This window comes from Haliotis rubra, unplaced genomic scaffold, assembly GCF_003918875.1.
Source record: "Haliotis rubra isolate DU_JTF1 unplaced genomic scaffold, ASM391887v1 Scf37, whole genome shotgun sequence".
In the NCBI taxonomy this organism is placed as follows: domain Eukaryota; kingdom Metazoa; phylum Mollusca; class Gastropoda; order Lepetellida; family Haliotidae; genus Haliotis; species Haliotis rubra.
In genome coordinates, this window is record NW_025767046.1 from 2255891 (window position 1) to 2274138 (window position 18248).

The following is an 18248-nucleotide window of genomic DNA, read 5'->3' on the forward strand; positions in this document are numbered from 1 at the left end:
TGCTCAAGTCATGCAACTCTGAACAGCAAATTGCAACATCACAAATGACTGGGTCAATGTGCCCTTTCTGAAAACTAACAATAGCTTGGATGGCAAGGTCTTTGTTTACACTTTTTTTTAAGTGCAGCAATTTGCTCCTATTGGCATGAGTAACATAATCTACGAAAATACTACTTTCCAAACAACTGATTGTCATGAAAAGCCATAAATGGTGTTTGTCTTTACATACATCAATTTTTAGAATGTCACGTCAAAAATAGAAAAATAATAAAAAGTTAAAACACAAGTTTCGAAGTTTGCAATTTATTTACATCATTAAAGCTTTTAAGCTTGAACCCCGACCATATTTACCCAAAGATGCATACACATGACAGCCTTATCGTGCAGCAACACCTGACAAGTCGGTTACGTTTCCCTATCATCACCATGTTTCCATGAATGCAAGGTGCCTCCCATTCCGAGATAACGCTATTTCCTCCGAGACCCATCCCTTGTCTACACATGCACAGAACCTCTCCTCATCACCCTCTCCTTAGATAATACAGTTAGAATATACAGAGGCAGAAGAATCAGAGAATTTATGTCAAATTTAACATACGAGACCAGCCAGCACCCTGTCCTCGTCATCATTCTAGTAAACAGGTTTTATCCCAGTGGCTGGTTTTAGGGAGATTGGAGGAGGATTTAGTAGTAAAAGCCTTCAGCAGGTAGCTAGTTTGTGGAAAGGAAACATGACCTTTTGTATTAGGCTAGAAGCGGGCTTGTAAAGCATTCATTCATGAGCTTATCACTGTTGTTGCAGAGGGGACCCAACAGGAAAGAAGTGTTGCATTTATCACGGTGTTATTGAATTACCAGGAGCAATCTGGCCGTGTAAGTCATATTGGAAGTCTTGCGATTTATTTTTGTTCCATCATGTCTTATCAGCACACAGTTGTTACGAGGGGTTTTTGAAGACATAAATTCCACTGCTGGAAAAACTGGATGTAATTTATGTTTCGTTTTTATCTGCTTTTTCATCACGAGGCAAATATTACTTGGCTTCCAAGTTGTTCAGGACAAGGAATGGGGCTCTTTTTAGCCCACAAAATATACAGTATTTGAGAAATTGTTGTGAAGTTTTGACATCACATGAAAGTTTTTAATTTGAACATTTACTATTTGGGGCTTATAACAACACTTTATCTGCTGGTTAGGTAGGATAAGGTAAAACAAAGTTGATTTGAGTGACTTTAAGAATACTTTGTTGTTCTAATGGAACAAGGGCAAGTTTTAGAGAAAAGCTGATTTTATTATGAGATGTAGATACAAACATATGGTAAGAAAATAAGTCACAAACTTGTTCAAAGATGTTCTGTTTGGGCTATCATTGTGTTCAGAATTAAAAGTCCAAACTTTGCATATGTTGGAACGAGAGAGTGAATTTTACGCCGCACCCAGCAATATTCCAGCCATATGGTGGCGGTCTGTAAATAATCAAGTCTTGACCAGACAATACAGTGATCAACAGCATGAGCATCGATCTGCGTAATTGGGAACCGATGACTTGTGTCAACCAAGCCAGTGAGCCTGACCACCCGATCCCGTTAGTCGCCTCTTACGATAAGCATGGGTTACTGAAGGTTCATTCTAACCCGGACCTTCACGGGTTATGTTGGAAAGAAACAAAGAATGTCTCATATGTTTCTTGTATCATGTATCTTGCTATGCTTAATATCTTTAAAAGCTCTGAGCTTTATTGCATGGTGTCCCAGCATCCGTAACCTACCTACCACATACAAGCAGACGGTCAAAATCCATCAATTACATATTATGAATAGATTTAAACATTATTTTTCAAGTGGGATATTAGTATTCTATTTGTCCAACATTTAAAATATAAATCCCAAGATTTGACCAGTATGGAAGCCTCTAAGACCCTAGTTAAAATGACACATGCAAAAATACATCTTTACTTGAGACATACGTATTTCAACAGTATATTAAGATATGAGAAATATATCATCGTCCATCAGATATTTTTGTCCAATGCTGAGTTTACATCTCTCCCTATGATGACAATGGCAAATTTCCTAGCCACCACTATCAATAGTTTTTCAACAATAAAAAGGTCACCCTGAAAATGGGACTTTGGCCTCACTGAACTGAGTGAATGTATTCACCATCTGTCAAGCTGGTAATACACTTTGACATCAATAAAACATACAATCATATTCCAATAAAAAACATAGATGTTAATTTTTGGAATGCTATCTCTCTCATCTTGGTGACATTTCTTTCCTGTTTGTTAAGCCACGGGTGGGCAGTGAAGGGAGTTAGATTTGACTTTAATGGCAATAATATGATCCACTACAGAAAAACTGTCATAGTTTACAATCCATTCCAGTGTGGGTGGGTGGATTCTGTCAGATGTATTTTACTTTGTGTTGAGTGTTAGTTATACCATGGCTTGTCAGCTTCATGTGAAAGAAAGTCCAAAGTAACGCAGTTCTCAGATGATCACCACTTTGGTGAAACCCATATGCTTAGGTACAGTGGTAACAAACCAAGAAACGTAATTGTTGCAAACTGGGATTCAAACCCACAACCATAGGGTTCTGAACACCATGGAACCCATCTCTTAGACTACCCATCTATACTTGGTTGATTGTTGTTTAACGCTGCACTCAGCAATATTCCAGCTATATGATGGTGGTCTGTAAATAATCGAGTCTGGACCAGACAATCCAGTGATCAAAAGCATGAGCATCTATCTATGCAACTGGGATATGTTGACATGTGTCAACCAAGTCAGCGAGCCTGACCACCCGATCCCGTCAATACGATTCATCAATACGCATCCATGTATCGATCCATGGGCTGCCGATACAGTGATTCGATACAAATTTTTACATTGTCGTACATCCTGATACAATACTACAAATGGGCCACAATACATCAATGTTTAACTTTTAAATATTGCCAAATCGCGATATCTGTCAAGATATACTGTTTTTAAAATCATCACAAACTTCATTCTATTGTGACTGCACTGACTGCATCCAGCAACATGCAGATATTAAAGATGTTTTTAATCCATGTTTTCTGTTTATAACAGTATTATACCTTATTTATTTTGTACTTGTTTTTAAAAAAGTCCCTAATGTGTCTATTTCTCAAATTAATGTTTCTTTCATATAAACATTATTTTTGTTTTGATCTTAGGTGTTTTATAGTTGGTGTTAGAATGAAAGATTTTAGTATCGTGATACGTATCATATCGCCAACCTTATATCGGGATTCGTATCGTATTTAGTGCACAATACTTTGGCAATATATCGTCATGACTAAATATTTGTTTGGTGATGTATCGTATCGCAGGTTGTATGCCAATACCAGCACTGACCGTTAGTCACTCTTATGACAAGCATGAGTTACTGAAGATCAATTCTAACCCATATCTTTACGGGTTTGACATAATCAAAACAATCCAGAACAGATAATGAATTAAATCAAAGATTGTGTGGGACAAAAAGTATCAATACACAGTGGATTTATTTCAAATATTTCTAGACAATGCGGTTTACCAATGTTGTTCAGCCACACAGACTGCAGCACACACTATCATCCATCCATTCAACAATGATAAAGGCTTACAATGGGTGTCATTACGTTCTTCACATAATATTAGCCTTTGAACCAGTTTCGATAAATCCCTGTGCATGGAATAACATGAGTGACAAAAGGTACAAATAATGCATTAGATTCCTTTTAAATAGTGCAAACATTTCGACTCTTGAGTCAAGCTTGCACCTTGTCACCCATCCAGCTCCTCTCCTTGACCAACACTGTGACCTATACCCTGTACACAGGACCTTGTCCCATCAACAATAACAATCTGCCCCAGAACTCCCACAGTTGATTCAAGATTATGCATGGTATTAACATTTTCCTCTACTGAGACCTTTTATCAAAAATGGGGAAAAAATAAAATGCCCTCAAACATTTGTGGCCTGGCTTCCTTCACATGTCATCGTATCCCAATTGCATAGATTTTTATGCTCATGTTGTTGATCACTGGATTGTCTGGTCCAGACTTGATAATTTACAGACTACTGCCATACAGCTGGAATATTGCTGAGAGCAACGTTAAACAACAAACCAACCAAATCCTTCAGTGGCATGGAAACCAACAAGGATGCAACAGTTGTCTCCCTTGTCTACTCAAACAGCATTTACACTTGCCACAGACACTAAGGACAAAAGCTATTCATTTCCCACAATATTCAATAAACAACACTTGATGTCATTCTGTTAATTCATTTATTTTCTTAAAACAAAATAAAAAAATAAAAGAAACACATACATTTCGACCTCTGGGAGGAAGATAGGATTGCATTCTACCCTATCATCTTTTAAAAAGTCAGTCAGTGAGTGAAGGAGTTTAGTTTTATACCGCTTTTAGTAATAATCCAGCGGGGGACACCAGAAATGGGCTTCACACAGTGTACCCATGTGGAGAATCGAACTTGGCATTATGAGCAAACGCTTAAACCACCAGACTAGCCCACTGCCCCTGCTCCTGCATGAAAAATAACATATTGTCTGAACTGGTTACCGTCCCACTTTAGGCAGATAAACAGAGCTGGGGCTTGGCTCAGTTGATGATAAATTGCTTTCCAGTTAATAAAACCAACATTCACTTCTATCTGTGTGCATCATTACAATTATTACAATAACCATCACTTTTTTTCAGGCACTACACCAAATTCATAAATACATTTATGCTTATTGATATATGAATCTTTGATTTTGAATGATTGACATGATTAACAGATCCATATGTGTAAAATATTGCTAAATGATTGAGTAATTTAATAAACTTCCAATGGCTCCATCCTGAACATGACCTAGCTGATTGTAGTTCCCCATATTCTCTGATGTGATCGATTGATATTTTGTTAACTATTACTCATCCCAAAGGCCTGCCCTAGTAGTGTTGATGGCTGAAGTTGCAATAACAATCCATTTCCAGAAAATTTCTTTCTTATCATTTATTCAACCTCTGAACTTTTCTGGACAAAAGAAATCTGGGACTGATAAGATTAGTTATCTCACTTCCTAAAATTTCATGAACAGTAAGTCCTTCAGTCACTGCTCATACAGTCATCAGAGTCACTCTTCCAAGTCAGTTCCTCATCATTCTGTTTTCCAGCTGAAGTCTCAAAAATTGACTTGCACCTGGTGCAAGTTAGACTAATAACTAGGTTGCGTTTTGTAATATTGGATTGCACCAGTGCAAGTAACAAAGCACTAAATTGAGCCCTGAAAAATGCTTGTAGGGACGGTGAGACTTGTTTCTTTGGTATATGTATCTTGTGGTCCTTTTAACTTGAACTTTCTGCACCATGGCTGAGACAAGGTCAGCTAAATCCTGATGGGTGGATATGTCATGCTATGTCCCTTTGAGTCAGTGTCCTAGAATGTGACTTCATCTACAGTGCTATAAGTCTTGGATTTACACTGACAAACACAATTAATAACTGTCAAATTAATCATCCCTTGATGGAGTGGTATGTGCCCTGTGTTCATGATTGACTTCTCAAAGTCATCTACCCATCACACTCCTTGTGACTGGGCTGGACATCCTTACATGGTATCTCATCACTGATTGGCTGTTTGTGTCAGCTGACTACTTCCTTGACCAATGAGGCAAGAGCTTTCACTGTCTTTGGGGTAGTATCTTTCAGAGACATTGTTAGGATAATGGGTTTGGTTGTTGTCACCTCAGCTATCAGATTTTTAGCTAGGACATGGGTAAGAGGCTGAAATGATGAAAAAATTACCATAAAATTTAAGATTTAAATATAAGGCCATACAGAAATAAAAAAATATTTTCCATTTACATAAGATAAAACAATCCCTAAATTGGGAAAAAAATACAAAAGCAATACAAAACATCTGACTTGTATGTTTCTGCATTTATGGCATTAAAACATAAAAACCAGAGTGCATACTTTGTGTTTAACCAGTATTCACAGTATGAATACATTACACTGAACAGATGACGATGAATTATATTTTGGCAACGTTGTTCCATTCTGTTCTTGAATTTACACAAATGAAACATGGGTTTCATTTTAATGGGTTAAAACAGAGATCATACAATAATATTTATTATATGGTCTCTGGTTACAACAAGGATGTGGAGGTAAATGAGAATCTCACCTCGTCTGACCCTAGAAGGACTTTTGTGGAATATACTGATGATGACTGCTGCATCTCGTCGAGGACAATGCTCCGACTTATCTGTACCTGTAACAAGATCAGACTGTTTTATAAATATATAATGTTTATTTATGAAGGAAAAATAAGTAAGCATCATCAAACAAAAGTATGTCTTTTTTCTAGACTGATATTGTGATTTGGTAATATTCAAAGTTAAACATTGATGTATCATGGCCCATTTGAAGTATCTTATCGGGATACACAACATTGTAAAACTTTGTATCGATTCACTGTATCGACGGCCCATGGATCGATGCATATCGATGAATTGTCACACTACTAGTTTCGGTATAGATTCTTATACCGTTGTCAAGCGAGAGAACTTGACACTGGCTTGACAATGGTATAAGAAGCTATACTGAAACGTCACATCATATTTAATATAGAAGCTGTTATCCATAAAGTATATCACTTTCTTAGTTCTTTTCTGTTGTGCACACAGTTCATTTGGCAAAGGGTTTTTGCTTGCAGTTGTCAGGATAAACAGAAAAGAGCCTTTAAAATGAGTGTGTCAACATTCAAATCTGGACATTCGCCATAATATTAACCTGTAAGTGAATAAATAACTCTCACCATAGTACCAAACTTCTGGAGCTGAGAGACAACCAGCAGTAATCTGTCATCAAATTTACTGCATAGAACATCGGTATGGTTGTTATTCACCTCCTTAGCAACCTGCAATATATAGATCATTGTTGACAAGTACTGACCAATAATCCCCAACACCCCATTATAGCATCACAGTAACTGTAATACTAGTACTTGGAGTTACAATGACTAATTTCCAGGGTCATAACAGGAGATTGGAGGGTTCTGAAACAGTGGAATGATGTAGATTATTGGACAATAAGATTTAGCAATCACTTAAATCACAGGAACAATAAAATTTCATGTCGCTAATTTGGTACAATGGGGGGTTGTAGTCAAAAGTGCCAAAGGACGAAAGGGCCAAAATTGAAAAAGTCAAAAGGGCCAACGAAAAGTCAAAAGGGCCAACGAAAAGTCAAAAGGGCCATAGAACATACAAACTAATATTTATTTTATATATTTTATTATATTTGTATCAATATGTAAATAGTAACAAAAGTAATAGTATATAGTGTTATCATCATAGATTCGAGTGTTGATTAATATGAGATGAAATATTCATAAGTGATTCAAATGTTCCTAATTCCCACATCTTTAACTTCAGTTAAAGTTCACTATATGAGTCATTTTCAGAGTGTAATCATAAAAAAATTATATGTGTTGTTATTTTTCTAACTATATTAAGTTTTGATATTAAATAACACCATTGAAAGTACATATTAGGATTGCAGATCTCAAGTAAGTGAAAAGCTGATTGTGCTAAATTTATACGTCCATACTGTTACCATGTTTTTAGGTATATAGAAGAAGTTTATGAAAAAAACTCAATTTGCATTTGTTTATTCTTTAGTCATTGCTGGAACAAAACGTTCATAGCCCTAAGAATTCTTAACTTTGATTGTAGCCAATGTGTTAAGAATGGGCTTAAAGAAGTTCGTAAGGCTACAAACATTTGGAGAATAGCTAGCCTGGGCATGTTGATTTTTCCTGTCTTGTCAATGTCACAAGCAACACACTTTACAGGCATGGTTACCAATGTGAATTGTTGCTTGAACTGTTCATCTTCTATAGCAGTCTGAGTCATGAGGCTCCAATCACAACTAATTAAAACATTAATCTTGTTGAGATTACTAACTAGTGAAATTGACACCATGACTGTTTAAATCTCACAACTAATCAAAACGTTAATCTTGTCTAGATTACTGACTAGTGTCTGACACCCATGACTCTGTTATATCTCATGTAATCATTACAGTATCAGTTGTATGGTTGACCATTGGGTTGACTATACTCATAACATAAACACTTAACCACTACTGTTAATCTTGTCTAGATTACTGGCTAGTGTAATTATCCAGTGACTGTTTAAACTTCTTGTAATTTGTTGTATGGTTGACTAAAAACACTTAACCCCTCTGAGATGCACTGAGACACTCTGATATATTTAGGGGGTGGTGGGGCAGCCTAGTGGTTACGGCGTTCGCTCGTCACGCCGAAGACCCGTATTCGATTCCCCACATGGGTACATTTCTGGTGTCCCCCACCGTGATATTGCTGGAATATTGGTAAAAGCGGCGTAAAACTAAACTCACTCACTCTGATATGTTTATGTGAATGACCCTTCCTAAAATGTATGTATAAAGAAAGTGGGGGAACCAACCAACCAAGTCAACCAACTCATCAAGCCCGACCACTCGATCCCATTAGTCGAATCCTACAACAGGTATGTGCTGATGAAGACCTGTTCTAATGCATGACTCAAAAACACACACACACAACACTGACATACTCTTATTTACTATCGTCTCTAGGATTAAGCCAGGTACATAACGGTCACGACAGCGAGATCGAGACAATCCTCAGACCTTCACATCAGTTTGTCACAGAAAGGCATCTTTCCTAACGGTGTAAAAAGACGAATTCATATGCAAGAAGGCGAAATCACGTAAGTAACGACATAGGGAATGATACAATCCAATGAAGTATGTGGGTACCTGTTTTGTTACCACTGGAAATGCTGCCGACATGGGAGCTGCCATTTTTATTTCCACGATAGTATTTGCACAACAACTTATCCTATTACATTCCTGCATTGTGGTGTACACATGTAAGTACCAATTCTAAATTAAGATAATTAATCTATAAACATTTATATGTGCTTATAGAATTATCTTTGTACACGTAAAATGATTCTCCATCAAAACATTTACAATCGAGAACATAATAAATATGTCATGAACATTAGTTGCAGGTATAACTCCGCCACCAATTACCTGCTGGCAAGATGGCGATCGACATCATTAGTTTTGCTTATGCTGCGACACTTGCTGCTGGTGGAATCTTAGGATATGTTAAAGCAGGTAAATACTATAGCTTATTTTGCCATATTTGTATAAGGTCACAGACAAGTGAATTTGGTGAACTGACAACATCTGTTCTTGTACAGGCAGGTCACAAGTTTCATTCATCAAGTGATGTGGAAGTGTTTACGAGTTCAAAATGTAGAACTTTCAAGAGATGGGGTTTCAGGTGTCGGGTCGTATATTAGGTTGCATAGGCATACATAAACGTTCGGATACATTTAATGTGTGCATAAAGAATGAAATATGTGCATTTTAATATCCATCATTAATAAGTACAACCAGAAATTATTGAGAATTTAAAGATTGTAATTTTTTTATTTTTCACTCATTACTCACGTATTAATGTGAATATTAGCAGAACATAACTCCAGATTCAAAGAAAGGTGAACAGTTAGTATTTTGTCAAGTCACCATGGGCAGCAATGCAGGCTTCAATGCGGCGGGGCATACTACTGATAAGAGAAGTTAAAAAGTCGTGGTTCATGCTGTCCCAATATCGGACCACTTCTTCTTTCATTTAAGCAATATTTGTCAGATTTTGCTTGTTGACACTTTCCTTCATAAGTCCCCAAACATTTTCTATTGGATTTAGGTCAGGGCTATAGCTTGGCCAATCTAATAATGTCAAATTTTGGGTCCGAAACCAGGCCTGTGAATGCTTTGAACGATGTTTTGGGTCGTTGTCCAAACATTTCCATAAAACACGTGAGCAGATGGATGTCCCTCGAGAATATCTGTGTACCGCTCACTGTTCATATTCCCTTCAAATACACAGAGGGGCGTTGTCCCTAACACAGATATGCCACCCCACATGTTAAATTTCGGACTGTACTTTGGGCGCTGATACAAAGGTTTTTCAGTTTGTTTGGTCCAGAATTTCAGTGTATTAGGAAACAGGCACACAGAACTTTCATCTCTGAGAAAATCACATTGTCCCAGTTAAAATGTCTATGCTGTAAGCACCAGTTCAACCTTCGCTCCTTTTGTTCAGGTTTCATGAACGGTGATGGAATTCCTCGACTTTTCTGCCAACCAATTGCATGCAGCTCAGTTCTAATTGTCTCCTTACAGACAGCCACAGTTCCTCTATCAATCATATCCAGCCTTAAGTTTTCTAAACTCCTTCATTTGTTTTTAGAAACAAGAATACCAAGCCGCCTCCTATCACCGACAGTCAATTTTCTGGGCCTCCCTGCGCCTCCCTGGTGCTCAATGCCATATCCATTTGCAATATTTTTCAAAACACGATAAACAGTGGACAAAGGGATGCCTGTTCTACTTGAAATCACTTTAGCTGATCTGATGCCCTTGTTATAATACTCTAAAATCAACTTCCTCTTCTCTAAATCATCCATACTGAGGATCACTGAAAATGTCGTCTGCTAGCAAGTTAACAAAGGGGGATAACTCTTCACAAACTAATGAAAAAGGATTAACGGAGTTGTCTCTCTTGAATGAAACCAAGCACTTGATAGCTGGTCAAGGTTGTTTATACTAGAAATCCAATTAAACATGTTCCTAAAATTCTCAATAATTTCTGGTCATACTATAATAATAGCCATGTATAACGTTAAAAACTTCCGAGTGCAGTATTTGAGTGATCTCACATGCAAACCCACATGGCGCACATACGATGTAGGAGAGAACAATTATTTTGCCAAACGGAATAAAAGAGAAGTGAGGGAGGCAAATAATTATCACTGAATGAAGTCTTAAAATATCAGAGCTGGAATTTTGCTGAGTGCAAGTTTAAATAAACTTTAAAAATCAGAGTTGTCCTTTATCAGCGATGGGTCCTACAAATAAGACATGACGCTAATCCACAGCCGAGGTGTCAGCCAGATTCCGCAAACATCTCAAATTATTGAGTACCAAAACTGCAAAAAAAAGAATGGCATAAATTGGGACCGATTGCACGAAACTCTGTAATCAATAAACTATATAGTTATGCAGAGTTAATCCAGACACCAGTTATACTGGACACCTTCAAGCTGGTGTATGCATCAATCAATAAACTATAAAGTTATGCAGAGTTAATCCAGACACCAGTTATACTGGACAACTTTCAAACTGGTGTATGCACAATACATGCTGAGCTGCTTAATTAAATAACAATACAGGTTGTGTTTACACTTAACATTTATAATCAAACACTGAATTTGTGTTTTCATTTCAACTGGGTGTAGTGAAAAATCCATAATTGCATGTATGAGCTCAGAGTCTGAATAAAGAGGGTCTGTAATTTCTGTCAATAGGAACCAAACTGAAACAGGTCTATGCATTTGAATATTCAATGCATATGAATTGTTATTACTAAGCTGTCACATGAATTAATGAATATCAACTTTCAAGTCACTTTGACCACCTCTGATTGAAACAGCTGATTTGACAGCCACAAACACCCACTGTAGCAGCTATTGATAGAAAAGGACTTCCTTCTGAATTGTTATAAGTAGCCATTTTAAAATAAGGATCTATATCTGACAGGGTAATCATATTATTTGCATCACAATGAGCAGGGTCTAGAACTAAAGTTTAAATCTGTTAAAGGCATCTTTCTCTTTCTTCAGGTAAATCATTGACTGTTTGCATTTATAAGAGTGTGAGTTTAGTTCTACGCAGCTTTTAGCAATATTCTGGCAATATCACAGCGGGGGACACCACAATTGGGGCTCAGACATTGTACCCATGTGGGGAATCGAACCCGGGTGTTTGGCTTGATGAGCCAATGCTTAACCACCAGGCTACCCCACCGCCCCACATTTACAGGCTGGGGTTAACAATATGGTGAGGCTGAAATACGATATGTATCCCGATAATATGAGCGCGACACAATCCGTGTCCCAATATACTACTTTAATTTCATAAGTTAATATTGTCTGTCATTTTGTTCATTCATCACAACCCAGACATTTGTTTTCAAATTTCAGATAGTGTTGATGGGATAGTGTAAGAGAGAAACGTATAAGCTTGGGGGCACTCTGAAGATTCTGTTATTTCTTGTCACCCAGGAAATATTGTATCATGAGCCTCATATTGTGATACAATACTGTATTGCCATATCAACCCATCTCTTAATATGTAGCTAAGTAATAAGAGCAACACACTCTCAATGCCCTGATGTATGAGATGAGTGAGTGAGTTTGGTTTTACTCCGCTTTTAGCAACATTCCAGCAATATCACGGCAGGGGAGACACCAGGAATGGGCCTCACACATTGTACCCATGTAGCAGGGATGGCAAGTTTCTGCTGATCTACGGATTTCCACCGATTTTATTTCAAATAAATCAATTCAAACCCCTGTTCAATGACACAAGTTTTCAGCTGAAAATAGATTTTCCTGTTGCCATCTCTGATGTGGGGAATTGAGCCTGGGTCTTTGCTGTGACAAACTGACACTTTAACCACGAGGGTACACCACCACCCTCATTTAAGTGATTAAGTATTTGTTAAAAATGTTTTAGTAAAAGGCATAATATGATCTGATTGTAATGAGATTGGATATATCCAGTATTTGAATTCAACTGGTGATGTAATGGTTTGCAGGGAGCATGCCCTCTCTGGCAATGGGCGTGGCCTGTGGAGCCGTGATGGGAGTTGGAGCCTACCAGACAACAAACGATCCTAAAAATGTATCATTGTCCCTTGGTGAGTTTATAATCCTTTTGTCATGATACTGTTCGTGTCTTTAATTACTGAAATTTCCTGGGTACAAAATATTTGAGTCATGGCAACAGTACTAGTTGTTCAAAGATGGTACTTTTTGTTTCACATGCTCAGCATTAAAGGGCAAAACAATATTTGGTTGGCTCAGAGTCAGTATAACGTGTCTGAGATCAACATCAGTTATGACATGAATATGACTGTCTGTTGGAGGACAATGGAGGATGAACTTTAGTGGAAAACTATTGAAAAGCTTCTGTTCAACATTCAGACTATTGGAGGCTATTATCATGAACATGTGTCACCAGCTGTCAGCTAACATTCATCTGATTCTGTTTTAAATGATGAAATTGTGTTTCAGCCACAAGTGCGCTATTGACAGGAGTCATGGGCTACAGATTTATCAGCTCCGGCAAGTTCATGCCAGCAGGAATGGTAGCATCTTTGAGGTAGAAACATTTTGAAAATTTTTAATAGGTGGTGACTAAATCCATCAGATGTTGGAGAACAGCTTGAGTAATTTTTGTTTGTTTGTTGTTTAATACTGCACTCAGCAGTATTCCAGCTAATTCTAGGCAATCCAGTGATCAACATCATGAGCCTCGATCTACGCAATTGGGATAAAATAACATGTGGTCAACCAAGTCAAACATGTGGTCAACTAAGTCAGTGAGCCTGACCACTTGTGACTCTAGATTAACCAGTCATACACGATTAACAGAAACTTGTTAATAGCACAATCATCCAAGCCATATGAAACATGACGAAATTCACACATGCTTGGTTGAAAATATTACAGTGGTATGTTTTGTGTGGTGACATACGATCACATTGTGGTGTTTGCTGTTGCCCACAGCAATAGTCCTGCTATATGGAGTCAGTCTGTAAATACAGTCATCCCTTTCCAAAACGCTAGTCATGGGGTACTTGGGTGACCCCACGTTATACATAACACGGAATAAAGGCAAAGTACAATCATTGAGTGAATAATATTTTCCATGGACAGAGCAGAACTGAAAAAGGGGACTAAATTTAATAAAATAAAATGAATGTGTGTTTACCCCGCTATAACACTGTGTGTGAAACTCTTCTGCAAGACCATTGCTGAAGCATTTTGAGCCATATTTAGACGTTTCTCGGACAAGTGTTTATATTTTTAATGCCCCCAAAGTAATCACAGTGCACAGATAGGTGATGAATAATTGTTTCCCTACTAATTACAGTGGCCACATATCCTCTAAAGAGGATGTATAATTCTTCTGTTTTCAGTTTATTGATGCTGATGAGATACGGATATCGGCTGGCCCAGTGAACTGGCATCAGACTTTGAAGTGGAAACATCATAGCTTCATCATCAACCTCCATCGATTGTCATTGTTCATGACAATATACAGTAGATTATATTTTTCAGTCAATAGGACTTCTCTGTTTTGAGCAAATTTGCTTTTTTTATCACACAATCAAACTGCCTTTTGCCAAACTTCCTTTCTTTGTAGCAGAATGTCATACTCTCTAGTTTTGTTTCGCATCAACCTTGTCCCAAGACATCCATAGTCCTGATTCTGTATTTGATCTGTGTAATAGATTGTGTAGAACCTCTCATGATCTCCAGTGTCAAGAGGGCGGTGGGGTAGTCTAGTGTTCAAGGTGTTCGCTCGTCACACCAAAGACCTGGGTTCGATTCCCCACATGGGCACAATGTGTGAAGCCCATTTCTGGTGTTCCCTGCCGTGATATTGCTGGAATATTGCTAGAAGCGGCGTAAAACCATACTCACTCACTCCAGTGTCAAGAGGGTTACAGTTGGTCACTTTTGTGACAGTTCTCTATGGAGGGTTGTGCCCCTTAGTTATGGATCAGGATCATGTGTTCCAACACAGATGTGACAAATGTAGTTCCTGGTTGTCAGCTCATACATAAAGTCACCTGAATGGTAAACTTCCAAGATCCGGGTCTCTGTTCAGGCTGTCCTTCCACATCCATCTGACATGCCATAATATGACTGAAATGAAGTGGTGTTTCACTTGTGCGCAGTCATTGAAAAGATAACAGTATGAACATTTTCTCATCAATCAAATCTCATTACAGTCTTTTGTCAATGAAGTTTCATGTGCTAGTGTTAGAAGGGTAAGGTTGTACTGTATGCCTGTTTAGACATCACACCATGATGCAATAATTTTTTTATACAGAGGCTTATTTGAAGAATGACAAAGTCACCATGCTTCTCGTACTCAGAGAGCAGAAATTTAAAAAGATAAATTAGTGTGTAGGATATTGTTAAAGAATCCTTATCACGAGATGGACAAAAACTGATTGCCTGACAAACAACGGCTGATGTGTAAAGTGTGGTGCTAAAACCGTTACCTGAGTTACATGTGAAATTATGTATATTAAGGAAATGGTTTGTATAGTCTGTGTAATGGAAAAATGTTATCCAGTATATTGTGGGACAGGTATCTTTATTACAATATATATTTGGAGCTTAAATATTTGACAGTGATTGACTCTGTACATTCAGATCATATTTCATGAATGCTAAATTAAATATTTACTAGCGTGGTCAGTTGCTGCCATTTTGTTGTCATGGATACTGGGGAGATCACTTCTGTATTTTTGTAAACCAGTTTCAAAGGGAGATGTTTGTTACCGAATTTCTGTGAAGAATTCAGGTTAAAGGATACAAATAAAAAACAATCTTATGTTATTTTTATTCAATATACAGAAAAAACCCTATTGCACTGCTATTGTTTGCAGTTGACTGACTGAGTTTTGGTTTATGCTGCTTTTTAGCAATATTCCAGCAATATCACGGCGGGAACACCAGAAATGGGCTTCACACATTGAACCCATCTGGGGATTCGAGTCCGGGTCCTCGGCGTGACGAGCCAACGCTTTAACCACTAGGCTACCCCACCGCCCCTTGCAGTTAACTAGTAATATCTTGCAGTCCTAATTGTTTGAGAAACCATGATACTATGTTTATGAAAGAAATGGACAGTGATGGAGCTTACATGTATATCGTACAAATGGGTGTTTCTGTGTTCATGTCGAGAAGGGTCTGACAGTTGTTCACGACAGACTTTACATTATTTCTGTATCTGGTTGAAAATTGTATGCAAGTGTAGAAAGAATAAAGATTTATAAACAAACATGAGTTTCCTGACCTTGATTTATGTCTCCGCAACATTTGACAGACGATTGTCACTATCTTGAAATGTCAGAGGGAAATTATTAATTTCTCAAAACAAGCCACAGTGAGTGAGTTAGTTCAGTTTAAGACCGCCTCAGTGGTGTAGTGGTTAGAGCGTCAGCCCGGTGAGCGGAAGGTCGCGGGTTTGATCTCGGACCGCGTCATACCAAAAGACGTTAAAATATGGTACTTGTTGGTCCCTGCCTGGCACTCGGCATTAATGGGTACAAGGACTGGTCGGCTTGGAGTCAGTATAATGTGTCTGAGTGGGGTATTCATGCTTCACTGCGGCATGGTATCTCAGTGGGCTAGCACTATAAAACCAGCTTCAGTCTGGGCTAGTACAAGCAGCCGTACATACACATACACACGCATGCACGTCGTCATATGAGCAAAATATTCTCAAGCACGACATTAAACCCAATTTCACCTCACCTAGTTCAGTTTTACACTACACTCAGCAATATTCCAGCCATATGGTGGCGGTCTGTAAATAATCTAGTCTGGACCAGACAATCCAGTGATCAACAGCATGAGCACCAATGGCGTGTCAACCAAGCCAGCGAGCCTGACCACCCAGTCCCATTAGTCGCCTCTTATGACAAGCATGGGTTACTGAAGGCTCATTCTAACCCAGACCTTCACGGGTTGTAGCACTTAAAGTAATGAATTATGGAACCCAAACTGTGTTGAAATTTCAAGTGAGTGAATATCTGGACACTAAAGTCATTATTCCAGCTGGCTGATAATTTGGTGACAGGTGCTTGTACAATATATGCACCAGGGAAAGTGCCATCTTTGTTGGCTCCTACAAACAAAGGCGTGCAGATTTAGAATGGTATGGATACAAGAGTGTCAGTTGGGTTTTACGCCACTTTTAGCAATATTCCTTCACACATTGTACCCATGCAGGAAATCGAACCATCTTTAGTGTGACAAGCGAACTCTTTAACCACAAGGCTACCCCACTGCCCCCATTAAAAGAAAAGGCACACAGGGATAAACTACACACACTTACACTACACGGCAACTATGTATTCTCTGGGGATAGAGGAACTATGTATTACAGTCGTGACCCGTTTATTCGAACCTCAGATATCCGGAAAACTCGCCTTCCGAACGAAAATTCCTCAAAACGAATTCACAATGTTGTAAAATTACTCACTTATCCGGAAATCCTGTTTCCTTAAGCGGACGGTCATTTTCACATACAAAACGCTAAATCATATACATTTTATTCTCGTATATCCAATGGCTGAGCACCTGTCAGTATGTTTACACACGCATTTTACAGTGTTTGCGTGCCCTAACATAAAGGAAGTCGTCAGTCTTTAAAGTGTGAGAGGATTAACTACCTGTAATTAGCAAGGTGACACTGAGTTAATTTTGAGTTGTGATTGGCAAGGCTAGACGTCCCCGTTGTTTGGTAGTTACTTTCATCCGGAAGTTTATGTTAGGTACAGCAACAATGCGAACGCGAGGAAGACATCAGAACTGTTTCGTGATTGGTTGCTAGCATTTGACAGACAGATGCATGTACAGGTATGTTCGCACATGTTATTGACATGACTACTTTATTTGACAAGATGTGATTTTATGTTTGCATTGTTATTTGTTGATGCCTTATCAATTAAGACTACGTCTGAAGTCTATTATGTTCGTTTCTTTGTATGTCTATTTACATATTCCCCGTGGTTCAGATATCTGGAAATTCGTTTATCCATACAATTTCAAGAAAAACACAAGTGTTGGGATAAACGGGGCACGACTGTATACACAAACAGCTAACTCACTAATATCAGTTTGCTTACTCAAACTCTGCGTGAAACTGTCAATTACGTTTTATTAAGGTACACCAAAGTTTGACTTTCCAGTATAATGAATGGCTGTATGTCCCCTTTCTTAATTTCCCCAGCTTCATTATTTTACTGGTAGAAAATAAAATCCAACACTGAACCATAATGTTCCCTTGATAACCCTTGTTGGGTGTTAAGTCTTTGTGCTATCGACTATTTGTCTGTAATATACTCACTAATGGTGTTGCCATATGCCTGATAGTGCTGGGAATTGGTTAAAAATCTCATAATTAATGATTGGTTCATTACAACCGATGAATCATCGAAAACAAATGGTCAGCATCATTTTCAGATTTTCCTGGGTTGTTATTGCAGATATG

General features: G+C 38.1%; 2 protein-coding genes across 2 annotated transcripts; one reads left to right on the plus strand and one right to left on the minus strand.

Annotated features, from left to right (window-relative positions):
* Nucleotides 1-4283: 4283 nt before the first annotated feature.
* Nucleotides 4284-8925, minus strand: LOC124285839 (proteasome assembly chaperone 3-like). The gene is made up of 4 exons (XM_046722112.1): nt 8850-8925; nt 6841-6942; nt 6208-6294; nt 4284-5804 (listed from the first exon to the last, which is right to left on the minus strand). The coding sequence occupies exons 1-4, from the start codon at nt 8892-8894 to the stop codon at nt 5664-5666; spliced, it is 375 nt and encodes a 124-aa protein (XP_046578068.1). The 5' UTR covers nt 8895-8925; the 3' UTR covers nt 4284-5663.
* A 175-nt stretch (nt 8926-9100) lies between these two features.
* On the plus strand, nt 9101-15310 carry LOC124285840 (transmembrane protein 14C-like). Its single transcript, XM_046722113.1, has 4 exons — nt 9101-9215; nt 12766-12867; nt 13244-13331; nt 14152-15310. Exons 1-4 carry the CDS (start codon nt 9140-9142, stop codon nt 14192-14194), a joined length of 309 nt encoding a protein of 102 aa, XP_046578069.1. The 5' UTR covers nt 9101-9139; the 3' UTR covers nt 14195-15310.
* The last annotated feature ends 2938 nt before the right edge of the window (nt 15311-18248 follow it).